Source organism: Stegostoma tigrinum, chromosome 27, assembly GCF_030684315.1.
Source record: "Stegostoma tigrinum isolate sSteTig4 chromosome 27, sSteTig4.hap1, whole genome shotgun sequence".
Taxonomy (NCBI): Eukaryota; Metazoa; Chordata; class Chondrichthyes; order Orectolobiformes; family Stegostomatidae; genus Stegostoma; species Stegostoma tigrinum.
This window is the reverse complement of record NC_081380.1, coordinates 28225504-28247413: the sequence shown is the minus strand read 5'-3', so window position 1 is coordinate 28247413 and position 21910 is coordinate 28225504. Positions and strand designations below refer to the sequence as shown.

Here is a 21910-nt window from a genome sequence, read left to right as displayed (position 1 = left end):
CACAACTGGAGGTTCCCAGGGACATCCTACCCAGGCCAAGAACAGTGTGAATAAATGAAAGTCAAGAAGACGTTATCGGGCAGTCAAGACCAATCCAATAAGTCAATGGAGAGAGATAATAGGAACTGCAGATGCTGGAGAATCTGAGATAACAGTGTGGAGCTGAATGAACACAGCAGGCCAATCTGCATCTTAGGGGTACAAAAGCTGATGTTTCAGGTCTAGGCCTGAAACATGAGCTTTTGTGCTCCTAAGATACTGCTTGGCCTGCTGTGTTCATCCATCTCCACGCTTTGTTATCTCAATAAGTCAATGGTGCGGCCTGGCACACAGGTCAACTACCAGCCACTAACTAGTCATTTAACTCCATGAAAGGGAAAGTTCCTAATATCTGGTCAGAACTTAAAGCAAAACTTGTCTGATTTCTTGTACAATGACGTCAGGATATGAGGTTTAATATGGGTAGAATGGTGCAACTTAAGCCATGTTTAGTATATGTATATATGGAACGCTCTGCCCCAGAAGGCAGTGGAGGCCAACTCTCTGGATGCTTTCAAGAAAGAGATGGACAGAGCTCTTAAAGATAATGGAATCAAGGGTTATGGGGATAAGGCAGGAACAGGATACTGATTGTGGATGATCAGCCATGATCATAATGAATGGTGGTGCTGGCTCGAAGGGCCGAATGGCCTACTCCAGCACCTATTGTCTATTGTCTAAATTTGGAGGCAGGACTTCACCCAAAGGTCTAACAAGTATGGATTAGGATTTTGGCTCAGGAGCAAGCAGTTTATATATGGAGGGTGTCATATTGTAGAAGTAAAAGAAAATTATCTTGAGATGAATTGGATGTGGTGTAAAGAAGATATATAGCTCTACATCCCTGGCTTAAGATCCATAAGGCAGCCAGGAAGAGACTAGTATCGGAAGCACTTGAATATCTGGGAGTTAATGGATGGTTTTGGTTTTGCAGATATTGAGCTGGATAGGGTTTTGGTTCCTTGTAGTCGTTACAATAGATATGCAGTTGGAAATGGTAACAGCAGCAATGGTAGAAATGGATAAGGGAAAGCTGGATATTATCAGTAAGTATGTATCAATGTTTGAAAAAACAGACAGGGTTCTGCTAAGAAATTAAAGTCTAATTATTTGTAGTTCAGTGATTGATGCATTATTTTTAAAAATCACAAAATACTTGGAGAAATGTATTTCAGGACAATTTTCTAAAAGGCCGGTCAAGTTTTACTAACCTTGATTCCTTTGATGCAGTGGATATGTTTTATATGGTTTTTCAACAAGTATGTTTTAACATGCATCTGTTAGGCCAGCAGCAAAAGTAATGGTATAGGAAACACGATTGAATGTGGCTAAATGTTATTGAAGAATTGGAGACAGAAAATAAAATGTGTAAAAGGAAAATTCTTTGGACAATAAAAATGGGTTTTGTAAAACTTTCTGGTGCAGTGACTTATTACTGGATTTTAGGAGTGAGGAAACAATCTTGAAGTTTGAGGGGCCAACTTTTGAGGACGTAACAAATTGTAATAAGGATCCAGAAGAAGTATTGGAGACTTTAATGTGTGGCATTTTGGACCTAGGGGGCAATGGATGTAATTTTCAGAAGGATGGGGCTGGAAAGGCTGTGAGGAATCTGTGCAGAAATATCCAGCAGCATCCAGATGTTTCGATGCTTTCGCATCATGTCATTTGATCAGACAACAATATTGATTAGACTCTTCTAATCTGATTTCACTGCTGTGAATCATTGACACTGGCAGAGGCTGTTGATTTCTGATTGTCATTTGGGGGTGGGCAGTAGTTGAAGCTTATCCGCACGGAGGTGTCTCTTCCTACCTAGACTACTCTCAGATCACCCACTCCCCATTCAGCCTACCACCGTGACTAATCATTGACTGACAATAGTGAAGCCTTTGAACAGAATCCTTGGCTGTCAGTGGAAACCAGTTCACAGTAGGAAAGGGGACAATCAAAAAGTGGTATGGAAGTAGCACAACACACTGAAAAGGTTGGCCAGGAAGGAAGCTTTATTAAACAGATACTTCTGTGGTTTGGAGTTCCCACTTGTTAATCGTCAATTTTCCAGTAGTATTCAGTCAGTGACAGCTGGAAGGATTGATTCTGTCTGATTAGGAGTAACAGACGTGTTGGAGAATCAGACGAAATGACCCATGCCAGTTTGGGATTTAATAGTGGACTTGGAACATCATCTGGATGCATTTGCACAATTATTACTAATTTTGCACAATATGCTTCAGCTCAAACATGGGACTGTCGGCTTTCTTTCTATATCACAGCACTGAATTGTTGCACCCAATCCTAATTGCTAATCCTTATGCTCCAATCCAGGATGTCTTTCTCATCCAACTTGAACCATTATGGGATGTTTCATGTTGCTAGTGTGAGTGATGTCCTGCTCGATGCTGCTTTTACTCCACCGTGCCAGCGCATGGGGGCAATGGTCGCCTTCCGCACCTTTGAGGACTTTGTGAGGTAAGATTCCCTTGTATGTTTTATTTTTAAACTGTAAACCTCTAAACTTCTCTGTTCTAGGTAACAGAACATCATTTACATTATTATCAACACAAACAAAAACAGAAATTGCTGGAAAAACTCACCACATCTGACAGCATCTCTGGAGAGAAAGCAGACTTAATGTTTTTGGTGCAGCATATATATCAGTGTTTTCCTAGCTACAATCAGTTCTGAAGAAGGGTCATTAAATGGAAAAATTACCTTTCTTCAGAACTGATTGTAGCTAGGAAAACACTGGTAGATATGCTGTACCAGAAACGTTAACTCTGCTTTCTGTCTATAGATGCTGCCAGACCCGCTGAACTTTTCAGTGAGTTCTGTTTCTGTTTTTGTTTCTAATTCCCAGCATCCGCAGTTCCTTGGTGTTTTGTTCAGGATTCAAATTATTGTATTGGGAAGTCAGACTTTAAAATCCATTAAACAGTTCATAGAGGAATCAATAAAGATTTGAGTTGCTTACTATTGAGTAATTTTGATAACTTTTTTAGTTGTAAGTTTCTGCTACAAGCACTTATCCTTCTAATCTGTATATGGTGTAGTTTAATACAGTGCTGTCTAGGAACTAAGTTAAGATCTAAATTTGTAAGGCATTTACGCCTAACAGAGGGAATAGCGTTTCCACTCATTAGTTTGGCTGTGTTTGAGACCAAATCTCTAAGATCAAAGATCAGTCAAAGACAAGTACCCAACTTGCTGCATTATCTATTTTCTCTCCATTTGTAATTAAGAGTAGATAGTACTTAGCAGAGAATATTTTTGATCATGGGAATCGACTGTCCATGACCACAGTAAAAGAATAACTGACTGCGAAACGTTTAAAGGCTGAGAAAGGTTCACAGTTTATCTTGTTCAGGCCTTGCATCCATAGTGTATGTTATAATTTGAACTCATTTGTGTAAGATTCACTCATTATGCACTCAGGAGAACAAGCAGGCGAGGAACAGCACCATGTGAACTGACCATTCCCATGTTCAAACACTTAGAAGTGCCAGCACATCTTCGGTAGAATTTTAATTTCTGGAATACGTGAACAGTTCTATCTATTTCTGTACTTTCAGGAACTTTCAAGATGTGACAAGTTGCTTTTCTGACTCACCTCCTCCAAGCCCCACTTTTCCTGAATCAGGACATGCCTCACTGTATGATGAAGATGACAATAAAGTAAGTAGCACAAGCATGAGAATAAAGACAGCTCGAGTATCAAATAGTTAAGGAACCAAGCTCTGAATCCACTTTGTTATAGCTCAAACTCACACCTGTTAAAAGATGATGGTGCAGTGATCAGAGTAGATTTATATTACTGAATTGAATATTAATCCCAACGCAAATTTGGTATAAGTCGCTCATAGGTAGCAAGATCTGCACATACTGGAGTCAGAGATAACACTGGAGCTCGAGGAGCACAGCAGGCCAGGCAGCATCAGAGGAGCAGGAACATTGACGTTTCGTTTCGGGACCCTTCTTCAGAAATGGGGAGGGTGAAGGGAGCTCAGAAATAAATAGAGAGAAGAGGTGTGAGGCTAGGGAAGGTAGGTGGGATGGTGGTAGGTGAGTGCAAGTAGGGAGTGGTGGGAATTGGTTGGTGAGGTGTAAGGGATGGAGAGGTGGAAGAGAAGATGCGACAGGTCGTGTCAGGTCAAAGGGATGGGGGTGAGAGGGAGTGTCATGTCAAGAAGGTGGGAATGAGAGGGAGTTTTCTAGAACATCTGTGCTTTGTTCACAACAGGTGACAACACCTTCCGCTCGCAAACCATTTTAATTCTCCCTCCCACTCACTGGGTGACATGTCCACCTTGGGCCTCCACAATGACGCCATCTGCAAACTGGATGAGCAGCATTGGGAGCTTTCAGACCAGAGCCTAAGCGTGGATTTCACCAGTTTTAAAATCTCCCCACTCCTCGGCCTCATTCCATGACGAACTCTCCCTCTCATCCCCACCTTCTTGACCTGACACAACCTGTCCATCTTCTCTCCCACCTATCCGCACCTCCCACCTCACTGACCCCTCACCACCACGGCCTATCCACGCTCATCTATCACAATTCCACCTACCTTCCCCAGCCCCACTCCTCCTCTCTCTATTTCGGAGCTCCCCTCACCCTCTCTATTTCTGAAGAAGGGTCCCAACCCGAAACGTCAGTTTTCCTGCTCCTCTGATGCTGCCTGGTCTGCTGTGTTTCTCCAGGTCCAGGTCTCAAATCTAGTGTAAATTATTTTTTGTACAAGTAAGCACATGAAAACATTTCTTTCAGAGTGTAGGATCAAACATGAAGTACAGAACTTTGTACAGAAAGTCTATCCAAAAGGAATCACCTTGATGAATGTATATTTTTGCAGTTCTCTAAAGCCTGCTATATGCTTGATGGGTAGTTCCTGCAGCTGATGCTAAGTCCAGAGAGCAATAGGTTCCCATTCCTATTACCATAATGATGAGTTTTAATTCCTTCTCCTTTGTCCAGTTTCTGTTCAGGGGAAAGAGAACTTCACACTGGAGTTTTAAAGTCTCAACAGATGACAAGTTTCTAGTTTAGAAAGATGGTAAACTGGAGTTTGGGGTGGGAGGGTTGGGAAAACCTGAGCAAATGTGCAATCTTGGAGACTGTCTGTTCCAACTGTGTGAGGGGGCAATAAAACTCAGCCTCAAGAGGAAAATTATATTTATGGCAGTGGAAATGGGACAGCTTGAAAATCCGCATTCACAAAGCAAACTCCTTTGTCATCAGCAGTAGCACTTAAAGCCTGATTACTTGCAGTTGAAATAAATTGAAAGCTTTTCCTGGCTGCACTATGTACGTGGAAGTTCTTCAAGCAGATAAAATCCAATCACTGTTCCTGTGACTAGTATCTAGAGTCTGTTGTTTTTTCTACATTTTATGAAGTGTCTTGACACTTAAGGCCATTTTATAAATCCATTTATAAATGTTATAAATCCATTTATAAATTTTATAAATAATTGGAGTCTCCAGATGAACTGAATGCTGCTTGAACTGTGTTTCCTTAATAATCTTGTTTCCATGATTCACTCCAGACAAGCCTCTTGTTTTCCTGATTTTTGTAACGTATTAGGATATTATACTGGGATATGTTTGCCTTTTTTGAGTTTTCATTCTTTCAGATTTTTACATGAGTTTTGCTGAATTCGGCTCAGGATTCTAGGTGTCTGAAATAAGTATAGAAAAGAACCTGTTTACTAGGAGGCAACTCCAATTGCTGTCTGAATGGAGAATAGTACCTGTACCGAAGGTGACAATAATGGATTCAAGACCAGGAGAGTCACTTCTTAATTTAATTCTGAATGTAGCCCTTTTCAACTGTTTGCATGATTGTGTCATAGAAATCAAATAGACCTGTGTGTGACCATGTTCTCATTTACAGTCGTATGTGGATATAAACAGGATTTCCCTGTCCCTTCCAGAGAAGTTGCAGTGGGGGCAGCTCTGAGAACACTCCTGTATATTTCCAATGTTTGTCATTAAATTATTTAAACCTAAAGTACATATAATCACTACTTCCCTCATCCTGCCCCTGATACCTCCACTTCTTGTTTTAAACTTGCAGAGTACAAGAGATGAGCCTATTCATATTCTGAATGTGGCTATCAAGATTGATAATGATACTGATGATGATGCCCTGGTGATAATGTTTGGGGAATTCATGCACTCCATGGTGAGTACATATAATAGTCCGTTTTATTATTATGTTGTGAAATAAGTACTTGCCCATGACTCTCAAGTTGCCTTTAGAGAAAGTAAGTGATCGGTTTTGACTGGCATCCATTCGATAGTAGCTTTACAAAGTACCGACCAGTCCTTCATAGTTCAGTGTGTAATACTTGGTGCAACATAAAACTGGAAATGTAGGATTTCTGTGTTTCATTTGACCACTGGTCAATGCATTCAGTTTCAACAGTTCTCTGGGCTATAAACAGCAAGAAAACAGGCTTGCACCCATTACTACCTCCTTGCTGCTGGAAACTGCATGCAGGTTTAGGTAGATATTATCTAACTGCCTGGAGCAAGTAGGACATGAACCTGGGCCTCTTGATCTAGAGGTAGGGGCACAACCACTGTGCCACAAGAACTCTCTGCAAATTTGTGCATCATTGATAAGATTGAGGTCAACTGTGAGTATGTGCCTCAACAGATTACCAGTACCCATTGTCTTTGCACACTTGAAAAAGAATAGCCGCTTTATAGCAGAGGGATGGGCAAGGCTCATTACAGCTTACTCATCCACTTTCCAAAGGGGAAGAATGTATTTCTTACGTAAGAGTACTAGAAGCTTATGTTGTGAGGTTAAATGATACAAGTATATGTTTAAGCTTCTGTGATGTTGTCCAAGGGATTATCCTGAGCACAGTAAACCATGAAAGTGCAAGCATGGCAGATGAGAATTTGAGACCTTGTCTACTTACTTATATTTCCCATAATATCTGAGGTCGGAGTTTCAGGCGCCTGTATCAAGTCACTTGCCACCACTTAGTCAAAGGGTATTAAAGGGTGTTGAGTAGCAGCGGATTTCAAATATGAGAACTTGGGGTCAGTATTTAAAATTGTATATTAGGAGATGACTGCAAGTAAAAATAAGGCTTGTTGGACTTCTTTCCCTTGACTATATAGTAAAGGTTCATTTTTGAGTAGAATTGTTGTGATTATCATGCAACATTTTGAGAAAGATGTATTGAGGGAACTCATCTGTGAGATTTAAGATGAACATTTCCACCTGGTCATTGTCCTACAAAGAAAGTCTCTAGTTTGATATGGAAAATAATAATTTTTTTTTGACAAACTGATTTTCAGTGTTTAGATGACATTTTGCATGATTAGGTCATTTATGTTACATGAATAGCAAACTTCCTACAGGATTTATGAGCTGTCAAGGTTCAAGAAATAAATAAAAAAAAGTCTAGTTGAGAAATAGAGCCAATGTTCCAGAGCAAAACCCTAATTAATCACTGTTTATTATTAATAGAAAATTTACTCCATGTTACAAGAGGTTTCAATACATTGGTTACAAGTAATGTTGGTGTTGTGATTGTGTTGCTCATCTAATAATTCAAAGGCTGGGACTTCTAGTCCTTGGAGTTCAAATTCAAATAATTTGGTTTGAGAATTCACGTTAATTTAGTTTAATCATTATCAATAGTGTCAAGGAGATGTCAGACTTTTATGGCAAGCCAGCTATTTCGTTAATACCGTTCAGTGTGGGAAACCGGAGTCCTTAACTTGTTTGACCTGTATGACTTCAAATTTAATACTCTTTAACTGGCATAGGTAACAAATGTCACCCATACTAATATACATATGTTCCAAGAATAAATTAAAAATATTTGTTTTTAAATTTACATGTACATGGTGCCTTCGGAATGAAGCATTTGAATTCAAGTTAGAAGATGAAATGAGGAGGTGAACAAGGGTGTGATCAAAGCGGGAAGTATTGAGATGGCATTTGGAGACGAAAAGAAGTGCAGAAAAATGAGACGATTAAGAAGGCACATGTATAAAGGGTCAAATGCTGAGATGTGGAAGGTCACAATTGAGACAAAGAACAAAATGGGGGAGATTGCAGATAGAGGTTGCTGAGAGGCAGATTGGAAAGGCAAGTTATCAGTGGAAATCACCAAGACTGAAATCAGAACAGGAATGTCAAAATTAATGGTGAGGTTACGGGTTATTCTGCAGTGCAGTCCCAGAATTGGCTGTTTAGCCAGTGAAACACTAGTAATAGCAGGAGAAATTTACGTATTATTACCAGCTGTCCATGTGGGCATTGAACCAATGTATTCTATCCTAATTGCATAATTCTTGCTGTCATAGACTTTCAGGGGTATTGGTATCCCTCTGTAGTTTTATTCAGATGTCCAGTTTTGAGTGTGTCCACTGTGGATTGAGAAAGCAAGTGAAGCTAAATTATTCAGTTGGGGAGAATATCCTTACTAAGCCCAAGCTTGCCCTTCCCTAAAGCCAATTATGTTTTTTTTGGTCATCCAATATCATTTCCATTTCTGTGACTGTTTTACTTTGCTTTATAATGTTCCTATGAGACACTATATGGTATTAAAGATGCTATATATGTCCAACTTGTTATCGTTGTTCATTTCAAGTGCAAACGTTGCTACTGGAAGTCATGGAATCGTGGCAGCCATACCCATAAATGCCCAATATAAATATATTTAATTAGCATTGATTTAGGCCAGTAGCTTTTTGGTCTGTATGATTTAGAATGACATCAAGTGCTATCTTTTTCTACCTGCCAGAAATGCTAACATCTTGTTTGTGAAGATTGGTTGAGAAACTTCATGATTTGTTTTTTTTTGTTCCAGAGATCAATTCTGTTTGACCATGGCATCCGTCGTCTGACCTTTCTTGTAGCTCAGAAGGTACTTTTTTTAAAATTGTCATCAGACTATTCCCATCTTTTCCCAAAAATACACAAATGACTTAGAAAATGGCTAAAGTGGATCATTCAGCCCCTTAAGACTGCTGTGCCTTTCAGTGTGATTACGGCTGATTTGCCTTAGCTTCACTCTTCGACCTGCTCACCATCTCCACTGATTGATTCGTTGAAAGACCAAAAATCTATTATCTCAAACATGAATATCCTCAACAGAGGAACATCCATAACCCTCAGTGGTAGAAAATTCACAACCCTCTGTTTGAAGGAATTTCTCCTCTTGTTCTTGCCCAGTCCGGTTTCAAAGCACATCAACCAGTCAAGACTTCTTAAATGACCATCCTGACTTGAAACTAGTACCATTTTTCTTTCACTGTGGCAAGATCAAAAGTCTGGACCTCCCTTTCCAGCAGTACTGTTGATCTTTTGGTATTGTTTCAGGAAATGATTCAAAATCACTTTCTCAAGAGAAATTGCGGACAGCAGATGCGGTAGCGTTCCCAACAGCATCCATATTCTGTGAAAGGATTTTTAAAAATGAAGCTGCTTGTTATCACTGATCCAGCATTTGCAATTCCTACCTGCTCATCATCCACAAACAATATGATTTGTCATGATGTCGCACCTTGCCCGTTTTTCACAGGTCTTGTGTCACATGACTTGTTTCTCAAATGCTAAAGCGTAAAAAGTTCCTGCATAAAAGAATTGCTAAACTGAGTGTTAAGAAGTCATTTGATACAACAAACAAACAAATCTGCCCAGGTCACCTGGCATCATAGCTTTTTCAATTAAACAGCAATAAATAAAAATGAGTGCTGATCTGTCAGATTTTGAAAAGGTTGTTTTTGCTCTGAATGATGTCATCTAAGAAATGCTATGAATTTGTAAGCCTTTTTAAAATGTGAAAATTATTAAGCAGGGCAGACTTTATATTTAATTGTTTGATAATTGCAATTTAATCCTCCTAATAACAGCCAAGTCTTGTCTACTTTCTTCTTTTCACTTCACCCTAAAGGATTTCCGGAAACAGTGCAATTATGAGGTGGATCGGAGATTCCATGTAAGTCAAAAATTATGAAATGTTTCCTTAGGTGTAGTGCCCTTTTTGTTAATGAAGGAAATCGACCCGAGTTTGAGTGGAAACTGGCTATGTTCTTTGAAACAGTTCCTTGCCAACATTAACCAGTAGAGAATATATCTAGCTTTCAATCTTGCTTTTGTAGCTGGTCACTTTACTTGTCTGCTGTTACATCTCTGGGGTATTGGATATTAGGGCTAAATAATCACAAACTTAACAAAAGTTGTCCAATTGTAACTGTGCCTTCACAAAAACTGCTCTAAAAGCCTAATGGATTGGAATCTTTGAGAAGTAAACTTTCAGACTATTGTGCTTGTTGAAAAACTGATCTTTGACTATATACTTTAATTTTATAAATCAATTAAATATTATTGTTCTGGCGTCATTCGTAGGTTCAGTCCAAAATCCGTTGTTACTGTTCCAACTTGCTTGATAAATTGAGCAAATGCCCTTATAGGCTTATCTCTGTCTGAATGGGTGCCAGAACCTGCCCTCAGATTTTTGACTTCCTCTGAGTACATTTTTGTTTGGCGTCTCTTACTTGACAGTATGAATTCAATCTGCTGTTCTGTTGACAGGGAGTTATGTGAATGGCGCAACCATCCTTGTGTTCCTTGGTATGGCATGTAGTAAGAAAGAACAAAAGAACTTGGTATTTTTGTAGTGTCTTTCAAACCCCAGTGTCCCAGAGCACTTTACAGGGAATGAAGAACTTTTGATATTTAGTCCCTATTGTTACTACGTAAACACAACATGCAGTTTGTACTTTGTTAATACCAGCTGTCCATGTGGACATTGAACCAATGTATTCTGTCCTGAATGCATAATTCTTGCTGGCATAGACTTTCAGGGGTATTGGTATCCCTCTGTAGCTTTACAGAGCTACAGACAATAATTTGATCGTGATTTCAGTTTTGAAGGATAAATATTGCCCAAGACACTTACCAGGATGTCAGTGCCTTTCTTGACATAGTGTTGAGAGGTCTTTGACATCCACAATAGGGCAGTCAGAGTTTCCGTTTAACCTGGAAGACAGTACATCTGTCCATGTGGCAGTCCCTCAGTGTTGTAGTGATGAATCTACCAAGATAAACTTGCAGTTTGAACTTTAACCTATAAACTTTGCTCCCCAAAACAAGAGGATGCACACAGATTGACAGATTTCGCCTTTATACTTCATAATCTTTTCGGTAAAATATTCACTTTACACTATTTACTATGTGTACTGTGTGAAAAGGGACTTCAGTGGGTGCCAACTTGCTGAAGTATTACAGGGGTAAAATTGAGTCACACTTCATGCTCATACAGCTTGGTTGTTGTCGCTGGATTCTAATTGTGTGGAATTGTGGGATATATGTACCCCCTATGTAGTTTCAAGTATTGGTAAGCTTTGTAACTTATTCATTTTCTCCCAACTTCGAGCAGGCAAACAGGTATGTTGTCCAGCTGAGGACAGAAAACATTCCTGCAGTTTAGATCTGTGTTCAAATTATAGAGATAACCGTCAGCTAAAGACAAGAATTGCCTGATATACATTTACATTGGTGCCTTGGAAAGATTATCAAAATTACCGATTTACTTGAACTATTGCATGTGCTCATAGAGGTATTTTTGTTGTGGGCGTTGATCCAGATTGCTGTGTAGCTTTCCCTAGATCTTGATCAACTTGACGTGTGCTGCAGGAGTATGCATATAACAGACATTTGTCTTCCGGATGTTTGGTCTAAGGCCTACTCTTTCATATCCTCTGTGAATGTTTGATTGGAGTTTACACACAGGCAGTGCCATCTGAATATGCAGCTCAAGACAAGTAGTTGTGGTGTTCTGAAGGTGGTGCAAGTCAGATAGTTTCATACTCCTCCTGTAAATTATCTCTACTTCAGCGAGAAGCTTCTTCAATATAGGAATGTTGCAGCAAGGAAATTGAAACAGAGCATTGGTGCAGTGCATCTGTGGGTATCATTGATGATGGCCATGGTTCACATGTTGTGCATGGTGATGATTTTTTTACTGGCAACTGAATTTTTTTCTAACCATTCACAGGATATACACGTTGCTAGCTGGATCAGCATTTATTGACCAACCCTAATGGCCCAATGGGTGGTTAAAAGAGCCAGTCTCTTTGCTGTGCATCCGGAGTCATATGTAGGCCAGACTGGATAAGGACAGCAGATATCCTTCTCTATAGGATATTAATTATGAGGATGGATTTTTACAACAGTTGGTAGTGTTTACATGGTCACCATTTAACCAAGCTTTTTATTTTGGATCTTTTATTAAATTAAAATTCCACCATCTGCACATGGATTGCAACAGTTTAAGAAGGTAGCTTGCCCCATCTTCTGAAGGGCAACTGGCACAGGCAATTAATGGTGGCCAGCCAGCGATGCCCATGTCCCACAAGTGAATAAAAAGTGTGTCATCTTGGGAGGCAAGCTCATGACCCTGACTGATCAACTTGGGGTAATAAAATATGAGGCTGGATGAACACAGCAGGCCCAGCAGCATCTCAGGAGCACAAAAACTGACTTTTCGGGCCTAGACCCTTCATCAGATAGGGGGATGGGGTGAGGATTCTGGAATAAATAGGGAGAGAGGGGGAGGCGGACTGAAGATGGAGAGAAAAGAAGATAGGTGGAGAGGAGAGTATAGGTGGGGAGGTAGGGAGGGGATAGGTCAGTCCAGGGAAGACGGACAGGTCAAGGAGGTGGGATGAGGTTAGTAGGTAGGAAATGGAGGTGCGGCTTGGGGTGGGAGGAAGGATGGGTGAGAGGAAGAACAGGTTAGGGAGGCAGAGACAGGTTGGACTGGTTTTGGGATGCAGTGGGTGGAGGGGAAGAGCTGGGCTGGTTGTGTGGTGCATTGGGGGGAGGGGACGAACTGGGCTGGTTTTGCAACCGCAGGAAACGCTACACTTGCCTCCACACCTCCTCCCTCACCCCTATCCCAGGCCCCAAGATGACTTTCCATATTAAGCAGAGGTTCACCTGCACATCTGCCAATGTGGTGTACTGTATCCATTGTACCCGGTGTGGCTACCTCTACATTGGGGAAACCAAGCGGAGGCTTGGGGACCGCTTTGCAGAACACCTCCACTCGGTTCGCAATAAACAACTGCACCTCCCAGTTGCGAACCATTCCCACTCCCCCTCCCATTCTTTAGATGACATGTCCATCATGGGCCTCCTGCGGTGCCACAATGATGCCACGCGAAGGTTGCAGGAACAGCAACTCATATTCCACTTGGGAACCCTGCAACCCAATGGTATCAATGTGGACTTCACCAGTTTCAAAATCTCCCCTTCCCCCACCGCATCCCAAATCCCAGCCCAGTTCGTCCCCTCTCCCCAATGCACCGCACAACCAGCCCAGCTCTTCCCCTCCACCCACTGCATCCCAAAACCAGTCCAACCTGTCTCTGCCTCCTTAACCTGTTCTTCCTCTCACCCAACCCTTCCTCCCACCCCAAGCCGCACCTCCATCTCCTACCTACTAACCTCTTCCCACCTCCTTGACCTGTCCGTCTTCCCTGGACTGATCTATCCCCTCCCTACCTCCCCACCTATACTCCTCTCCACCTATCTTCTTTTCTCTCCATCTTCAGTCTGCCTCCCCGTCTCTCCCTATTTATTCCAGAACCCTCACCCCATCCCCCTATCTGATGAGGGTCTAGGCCCGAAAAGTCAGCTTTTGTGCTCCTGAGATGCTGCTTGGCCTGCTGTGTTCATCCAGCCTCACATTTTATTATCTTGGATTCTCCAGCATCTGCAGTTCCCATTATCACAGATCATCTTGGGGTTTTCGTTTAGGATGGGGACAGTCCATATTCTCTCCAAATTGACAAAATTGAAGGCCGTTGTGATGTTTAAAAGGCCATTTATGGGGGTTGCTGCTGCCATCTGCATGTAAGCAGTCACATACCCTCGGAGCCACGTTTCTGTAAGCGTGGACATCAATGATTAAATTCAGCATCACCTGAAATGTGCCAGTACAACCCATGACTTTTGAGGAACAGTGTTAGTCTCAATGAAAGCTCAAAGTGTATCGGGCAGTAGTATTACTGTCCTACATTTATGCTTTGGAGACATGGACATGTGTGGCAGACACCTAAAACTGTTCAGAAATATCACCAGCAATGCCTTTGGTGGGATATTCACCCCTATATTATTGTCCTACCTCAGGCCAACTTCCCTAATATTGTGACACTGGTTACAGTCTGCTGTGTTGGGAGGGCAACATTGTGCACATGCCTGGTCACAAGATTTCCAAAGCAAGCTGTCTACCTTTTGAGCCTTGCCATGGTGAGTGGTTATCAGGAGGCTAAAGAAAGCTCTTCAGAGACATCCATAAAGCCTCTGAGAAAATATAATATCCCCATTGACTCCTGGGAATCTCAAACCCAATACCCTCAAATTGGAGAAGAAACGTCTGCGAAGGTGCTGAGACAGTGGGAACTGCCGATGCTGGACAATCTGGGATAACAAGGTGTAGCGCTGGATGAACACAGCAGGCCAAGCAGCATCAGAAGAGCAGGAAAGCTGACGTTTCGGGTCTGGACCCTTCTTCAGAAATGCTGAAGAAGGGTCCAGACCCGAAACGTCAGCTTTCCTGCTCTTCTGATGCTGCTTGGCCTGCTGTGTTCATCCAGCGCTACACCTTGTTATCTGCAAAGGTGCTACCATTTTGAACATCTGCAACAGGCTCAGATGGAGGTTAAGTACAGACAGTGGAAGAAACATACCAAAATCCAAGTATCCCACCCTCCTGCATTTTCAAACTCCACCTATCCTGCGGCAGAGCATGTGAATCCAACATTGATTATTTAGCAGCAACGGCGCTGGTATGAAAGAAAGTCATCCCTGATCTGAAGGCACTACATGAGAAGGAAGATGTTGGTTCCAGCTTTAAATTGAATAATTTTCCTATAGTTCATCAGTCCAAGAATTGGGGTCACTTGGCTTCTTTTAATGGCCCACACTAAAACTGCAATTTCTTTCCAATTCAGTGATTTTTTTTGTCCCTTTGTATGCTGGCTGATCAATTTACAAACATAGAAATAGCAGCAAATTTCTGCATCCGAATTGCCCTACACTGCACTCTGTAAATCTTCCTGTGGATTTTTATTTTGTATGCTGTTTTAATTATGGAGTTCAATTTGTTTCTAAATTGTGATGTAAGAGTTTCAGTTGACCACTATGTAATTCATTCCTAGCATTGTTTTGTGCGTTTTCAATTATTTTATGTGCTGTTTCACTTCGTCTTAATTGCATGGAGGAGGGATGTAACCAGGATGAATGATCCAGTAAGGGTAAAGCACAAGTAGCCCAATGGGTAGAATTCAAGTGTTCCTAATGTAGACATGTAGCCAAGTTCTTTTCAGCCTGAGAATTTGTCTTCTGTTCATTAGATTAATTTTGAGTACGGTCTCTGTAACAATGTAAAATGCAAATGCAATTTCTTTCTCTTTTCATCCACATGTTTCATTAACAAATAAAACAATCTGCAGATTCCACACTACCGTGCTTACTAATTTTATTTACTGTTTCTGTAATAAGCACCACAGGAAAGTGGACAGGGGGTGCAGAGTTGGTCCGATAACTATGTAATCTCTCTTATCGGCCATTTAACCTGATTATCAATGTAATAACAAGTTAAAATTATTTTTTTTTGCTCGTTTTCAAATTTCCTGACTTCCAGGGTGTGTTGAGCAGTTAAATTAAGCACATTATTATGATTGTCTATGTAATGGCTGACTGCTCTGTCACAGCAGGGGCTAATGACCTCCACAGGCACTGCTGGATATTCAGGTTCAATTTGATCTAACTGCTTTCAACTTGGGGGGGAGGGAGGAGAGGGTAAAAATAAAAGCCTTTCCCCAAAGCAGACATTATGTGGCATTGCTTTCAGCTTTTACTGAGCAGTATCTTTGTATGATATTTTCCTACATATTGGCATTACAGCCATTAAATATCTTACTGCTATTATCCCAACAATTGCGTCAGGCAGGTTGCATTTGTAAAGCAATAATGCTAAGTCTGAAGGGAGAAATAAACCTTTAAAAGCTGCCTTTTTTTATTATTGTTCTGGAGGAAGCAAAACTATGTTAATGAATTTCTTTTTATGACTCCAGCAGCAATTTTTCTTTTTTCCAGAAATACTATCAGTGGCTTGATCACTGGCGTTTTGTGCATGCTAAATTTGATTTATTGTGGTTTTCTTGGGCATTTAATGTCTCTTTTCTTCCCCGAACTTTTGTATTTCTACATGTTGGCCACAGACACTTAACATCATATTTTAAAGGTTTTTTTTTCTTCTCCTCCTCCTTTCTTTTACATAGAGAGAGTTTCCAAAGTTCTTCACTTTCCGCTCAAGAGACAAGGTAAGGTATACATCAGAGTTGAACTATATATCATAAAAAGAATCTTAATACGAAGGGAGATAATTGGCCTATTGTCGCTGTGCTGGCTCTTCAAAAAAACTGACCTAAATATTTTATTTTCAAGTATTTATCCAATTGTCTTTTGAAAGTTATTGTTAAAACTGCTTCCGCTATGTTTCTAGGCTGTAATAAAAGACCACATTAAAAGTACCCCTGATACCCCTGATTCTTTTGCACATTTATTTGATGTCAGTTTTGTTTGCAAGCCTCCATTGTGAACAGTGTCCTTGAGCAACAGGAAACTTTGTATTACATTAGGTTAGGATTCGTTGAAAATACAGGAGCGGAGGCCTAATATAAAAGTTACCAACTGAATTAGTTTGACAATTATTTGAAAGAAGGTACATTCTTCAAGCATTGGTAGGCTTCCATCGGTGACCTGAGTTATGAACGGTTTAAATTATTTGAATTTATCCTCCAAAAGAAATGGAAGGAGTAAATCCTCATATTAACATAGCGCCTTTTATTGATGTTGGAAATACCAAAGAACTCCTCACCCGGATAAGCACTTTTAATACCATTGTAGTTTTGGATGGGAAATGAGGAATAAATTCACAACTCCTTGGAAATTACCGAGAGAGAAATAGTTAACATTTCAGGTCATTGTCCTGTCATCAGTCAGTCCTTTCTCCCAAAAAGTAATTGACTGGAAAAAGCCCACCCTTTCTCTTTTTTCTAACTCTAGTGGGAGTTGTTGCTGCATGTATAGGAAAGCAGCTTTAGCGTACCTTAACCAGAAACTTAATTTGTGTCATGTTAATTTTCTTTCACCCCCCACATTCATTGTTCCTGAAGGTTTGGCTGAAATTTGCAGTTTTCCATTTGGAACTTGTAAATCAACAAGGGCATTAATCAGAAATCAAGTGGTCATCAGCCTTTAGCCTGCCCTGGTTTCATCTATCTACATAATGTTTTCAAAACCTATCACTAAGTGTCTTCCCTACCCCTCAAAACGTGAAGGCAACCAACTGCTTAATATTGACTGATAAAGCTGGCCTATTTTTGTTTCCAGGTAACTCTGGTAGGTTTAAATTTTATGGTCTCACTTTGTTTGGAATTACACGTAATGAGATAATTGAAAGAGTTACTAAAGATGGTAGTGGAGTGAGAGGAGATGAACTGTAGATTCCTCTTAGAGAAGCAAAAGGATCGGGTGAGATTTGTGACTGGAATCTTATCGTGAAGTGGACAAGAACTTCTAATGTTGCAGTTTGGATTGTAGGTTGTATGGTAGCGTTGAGATTGTTATAGTGTTGTGATATTAATACCATGGTGTAGAGAAAAGGATATGGGATAACATCCCCATTATTTGAGAAGAGTTCATTTGTAACATAGTTATGAATTGAAAACTAACACGAGTCTGTTTATTAGGTTAGAAAATATGGTGCAGGAATAATGTACTCCTCAGAGCACTGTCTTGAGTCCAGATTTGAGTTGATGAGACGTGAAGTCCTAGCATAAAACGAGATCCATCACGTAGCGCAGCGGGGTGTACAAGGGCAATTGAGTCTTTGTGAAATAGATTTTTCTGATTTAAAGCTTCAGAGTTTAACCCTGCATTGTAAACAAATTGCAGGGTGGAAACTTATCCACCCAGTTCATGCTGTTAGTTTTAATGTAGAATTAATGACAAGTGTTTTTGGTAGCAGAATGAGAAGGTTTTCTTTAAAGCAGGTCATCCTGAGGATACAATATATTAATTTAAATCTATTGCAGCGTCATAAGCTGACTTATATACAAGCAGGCAGATTCTTTTTTGATCAAACTAGTTGAGGTTTTTGGAAAACTATATTAGCTGGAAGTTGAAAATAGTTCTTGGATAATGTACCAGTTCATTTGGTTTAAAATGCTTGAGAGTTTTGGAATGATGCATTGTCTGCAGCAATGTTTAGTAGGACTTTGGGTAAATTTTTGTCTTGACAGCCTGGGAATTAATTACCTTTCAGGCCATTTTTGGGGAGGAAACGGAGTCTGAAGGGAAGCTAGTAACACCTGTCTGATGCCTCATTCTTTCTTTCAAACAAAGGAAATATCGGGCAGAGTTTGTTACTAGTGTGTGATTTTCCCATATTTAATACTTTTGCGTTGGATATACATGATCATGTTAAATGGCGGAGCGGGCTCAAAGAGCTGAATTGCCTTTTCCCACTCCTAATTCCTATGTTCCAAGCAACATATGAATTAAGAGCAAGAGTAGGTCACTTGGGCCAACTTCACCATTCAATAAGATTATGATTACTGTGATTATTTCACATTCCAAACCCCACCCCGATCACATTTCAGCCTCTGCTGATCAAAAACCTGCTTTGGAAGTATTACATGTCTCAACGATACAGACAAAAATCTGTCCAAATTTCTTAATAAAGCAATAGTTGGGATTTCTCCTTTCAAATAATGCATTGCAATTCTTAGAATCATGCTTTGGTTTAACACCTTTTGTCAAATCCAAAATTAGATTGGAATTGCAAGAGGGTGATGCAGCAGGCAGGAGAATGAGGACAAAGCAGAGCTGGTGGCAGACAGGCGAAGATGAGGGCTTGTTCACTGTTACTTGCTTTTGATTCAAAATTCATCAAAACCATCAATGATTAACAGAAATGAAGGATTCAAAATATTTGTAACAAATTATTTTAAAATTAACAGGAAGTGAAGAGCAGATTGTGCAAGGATCTTGGATTAAAAGGGATCTTTGCCAACTTGTTATTTTTATGGAATCTAAAACCTAGCTGTGTCTTGAACAAAATCTGTATTAACTTCTTATATAGTTTGGTCTAAGAAGAGTGGTATCCATGTGCCTGCCCTCCAGTTGATGTTGATGTGAGTCTGTCTTCTGGTGAAAGGCACTGCTTTCTGTAATGCAAATCCAATGTTTGAGTTCATTGACTGCTGCCCTGAAGTCCATTTTACAGAAAAACCTGTAACTATGTTGAGTGTTGTGGCCTTTTTGAACATAATTGCAGCAGTCTTCTAAACAACTCCGTGTTTATTGCTTTATCTTGTCTCAACAATATGAGTCTTATAAATTGACATTATATTTTTAAATCTTAAAAAAAGCCCAAATCACAGTTTAGCACTCAGACTTAAAGATCCGTGCATGCACCCTTTTCCGCTGCCTCTTATTCATCATTTCTCCCACTCTTGATTTTATTTCCCAATCTCTCTATCTTTCATTGTCTGTTTGTCTTTCCCTTTCCCTTTTTCACCCTCTGCCTCTCTCTCATGCTCCCTCTACTCTATTTCCATCTCTCTTTTACGTTGCCCTCCATCTCTCTGTTTCACCCTCACACCTCTCTTTTTCAGCACCCTTCACCTCTTCCAAACTCACTCATCCATATGGTGTCCCTGTCTCTTTTGCTCTCCCATTCTCATGCTTTCCTCCTCCTTATTCTCCCCTTCTCTCTCCTTTGGCTATATCTCTTGACCTCATCCTCCCTCTTCCACAGGTTCTCTTTTTCTCACTTTGAACCCTTTCCCTCACCCTTGCTGTCTTTCCTTCGCTCCCTTTCCCTCGCCCTTACTGCCCCTCCGCCTGCTATCTTTCATTCTGCCACTCATTCCTCATGCCCCAAACTCCTCCTTCACGCTTGTCTGTCCTGTGCCCAACTCCCTTACTTGCCTTCCCCTCCCATCATTATACTTATATTAACACATTTTGAACCCTAACCCTAACCGTGTTCAATATTATTGAATCTGTTAGTTGCACATTTATTTCTTTTTTGCAGTTTCAGGAAGACCGGATCTACCGACATCTGGAGCCTGCCCTGGCTTTCCAGCTGGAGCTAAATCGGATGCGTAATTTTGATCTTACCGCAATGCCATGTGCCAATCACAAAATGCACCTATATTTAGGTGCAGCCAAGGTGGAGGCTGGTATTGAGGTGACTGACTATCGGTTCTTTGTACGAGCGATAATTCGACATTCGGACTTGGTCACAAAGGTGGGTGAACCTATGAAAACAACTTGCATTCATAAAGCCCTGTTGATAATGCCTTCAAAACATTTCATGCCTATGTTAGAAAGAAAAGTGATGCCTAAGCTAACAGTAAGATATTAAAGGTGGTGATAAAAAGCCTGGTCAGAAAGATTGTGCTTAAAGCAAGTGAGGAAGCTGGAGTGGAGGATTGAGGGATTGAATTCAAGTGTCTGGTCCTAAAATTTTGTGGGGAGCATTACAATGGAGGTTAAAATCCAAGAAATTGCAAAATCTAAGAAACATTGGGGTGAAGGAAAGAAGGCAGGCATAGGCCATGATGTGATTCTAAAATGAGGCTAAGCATTGGTTGGATTTGGAGCAAGTCACCATTAGAAGCAGTGATGAATAAACGGGTTTTGATGTAGGGCAGGATACAGCTGAGTTTCAGATGAGCTGATGTTTACACCTGGAGGGTGGTTGGAGGGGTGTACAGCAGGAGAGCGTTAGATGATTGAGATGGGGTTGACGAGAGACAGAAGAGGGTTTCAGCAGCTGGTGGGTGAGGTAGTGTTGCGTCTTATATTATGGAGGTGGAAGTAAAAGTTCTTTATGATGGAAAGGATGTGAGGATGGAAACTCATCACAGGATCAAATCAGCTGCTGAGATTACAAATTGTGGTTTAGCCATGGGCAGAGAGCAAGAAGGAGGGTGGAATCTATGGTAGGTTGCAGAATTATAGGTGTTTAATTGAAGGAAGTTATCATTCACACAAGTCAAGATATCGAGTAGGCAGTATGTTTGGTATAGAAACAGTAGAGAACTCTAGTTGAATGGGCGGAGATGGGAAGGTGCTGGCTGCATCCATGTGAAGGATGATTTGCATATCTGAATTCCTATCCAGAGGAGAACATGTGGATGAGGAAAGCAGAAGTCCAAGTCTGAATCTTTGGGGTAATGAAAGCATTGATCATTCAGGAGCTGGAAGAGAGATACCATCGCTGGAAATACTGTGGGTGAAATCGCAGTGTTAGGAGTAGTACAAAGCAACTGGACAATAGTGGAGAAATGTTCAAGGATTGAAATAGGAATAGAATGCTGGAGAAACTCAGCAGGTCTGGCAGCATTTGTGAAGAGAGACATAAAATTAATGGTTTTCATCCAATATGACTCTGCTTTAGGAAGAGAAGGAGAACAGTGTGGTTAACTATTTAAGTTGTATCTGACCGCATTTCCTCATTTTGATCCACCTCCTGCTCTCTTGATCCCATTTCCACCTAGTCACTATGTTGGCATTAACGATAGTGTCCTACATATCAAAGCTGTCATTCAACTGTTTTTACTGTTAAGCAGAGGACAAAGGCATATAGTGCGCCAGAGTTACAATCACAGAAATATAATTTCTACTTTGGTTAGGGCCATTTCAGTGCTGTAGCAGAGATTGAAGATTGACAGAAAAAATTCAGACTGCGAGTTTCAGGAAAGATGGGTACAGATTTGGAAACAGCTCTTTCAACGACTTTGGGCGACAAAG

At 40.6% G+C, this 21910-nt stretch overlaps 1 protein-coding gene across 3 annotated transcripts in view; it reads left to right on the top strand.

Moving 5' to 3' along the window:
* The window catches only part of acaca (acetyl-CoA carboxylase alpha), a 291257-nt gene that overhangs the window by 127029 nt on the left and 142318 nt on the right, over positions 1-21910 (top strand). For all 3 annotated transcript variants that reach the window (XM_048557580.2, XM_048557581.2, XM_059655196.1), the window contains 7 exons: positions 2368-2511; positions 3612-3714; positions 6113-6220; positions 8877-8933; positions 9963-10007; positions 16363-16404; positions 20187-20402. In XM_048557580.2, the coding sequence (XP_048413537.1) occupies positions 2368-2511; positions 3612-3714; positions 6113-6220; positions 8877-8933; positions 9963-10007; positions 16363-16404; positions 20187-20402 (715 nt within the window). The remainder of the gene's footprint in view (positions 1-2367; positions 2512-3611; positions 3715-6112; positions 6221-8876; positions 8934-9962; positions 10008-16362; positions 16405-20186; positions 20403-21910) is intronic.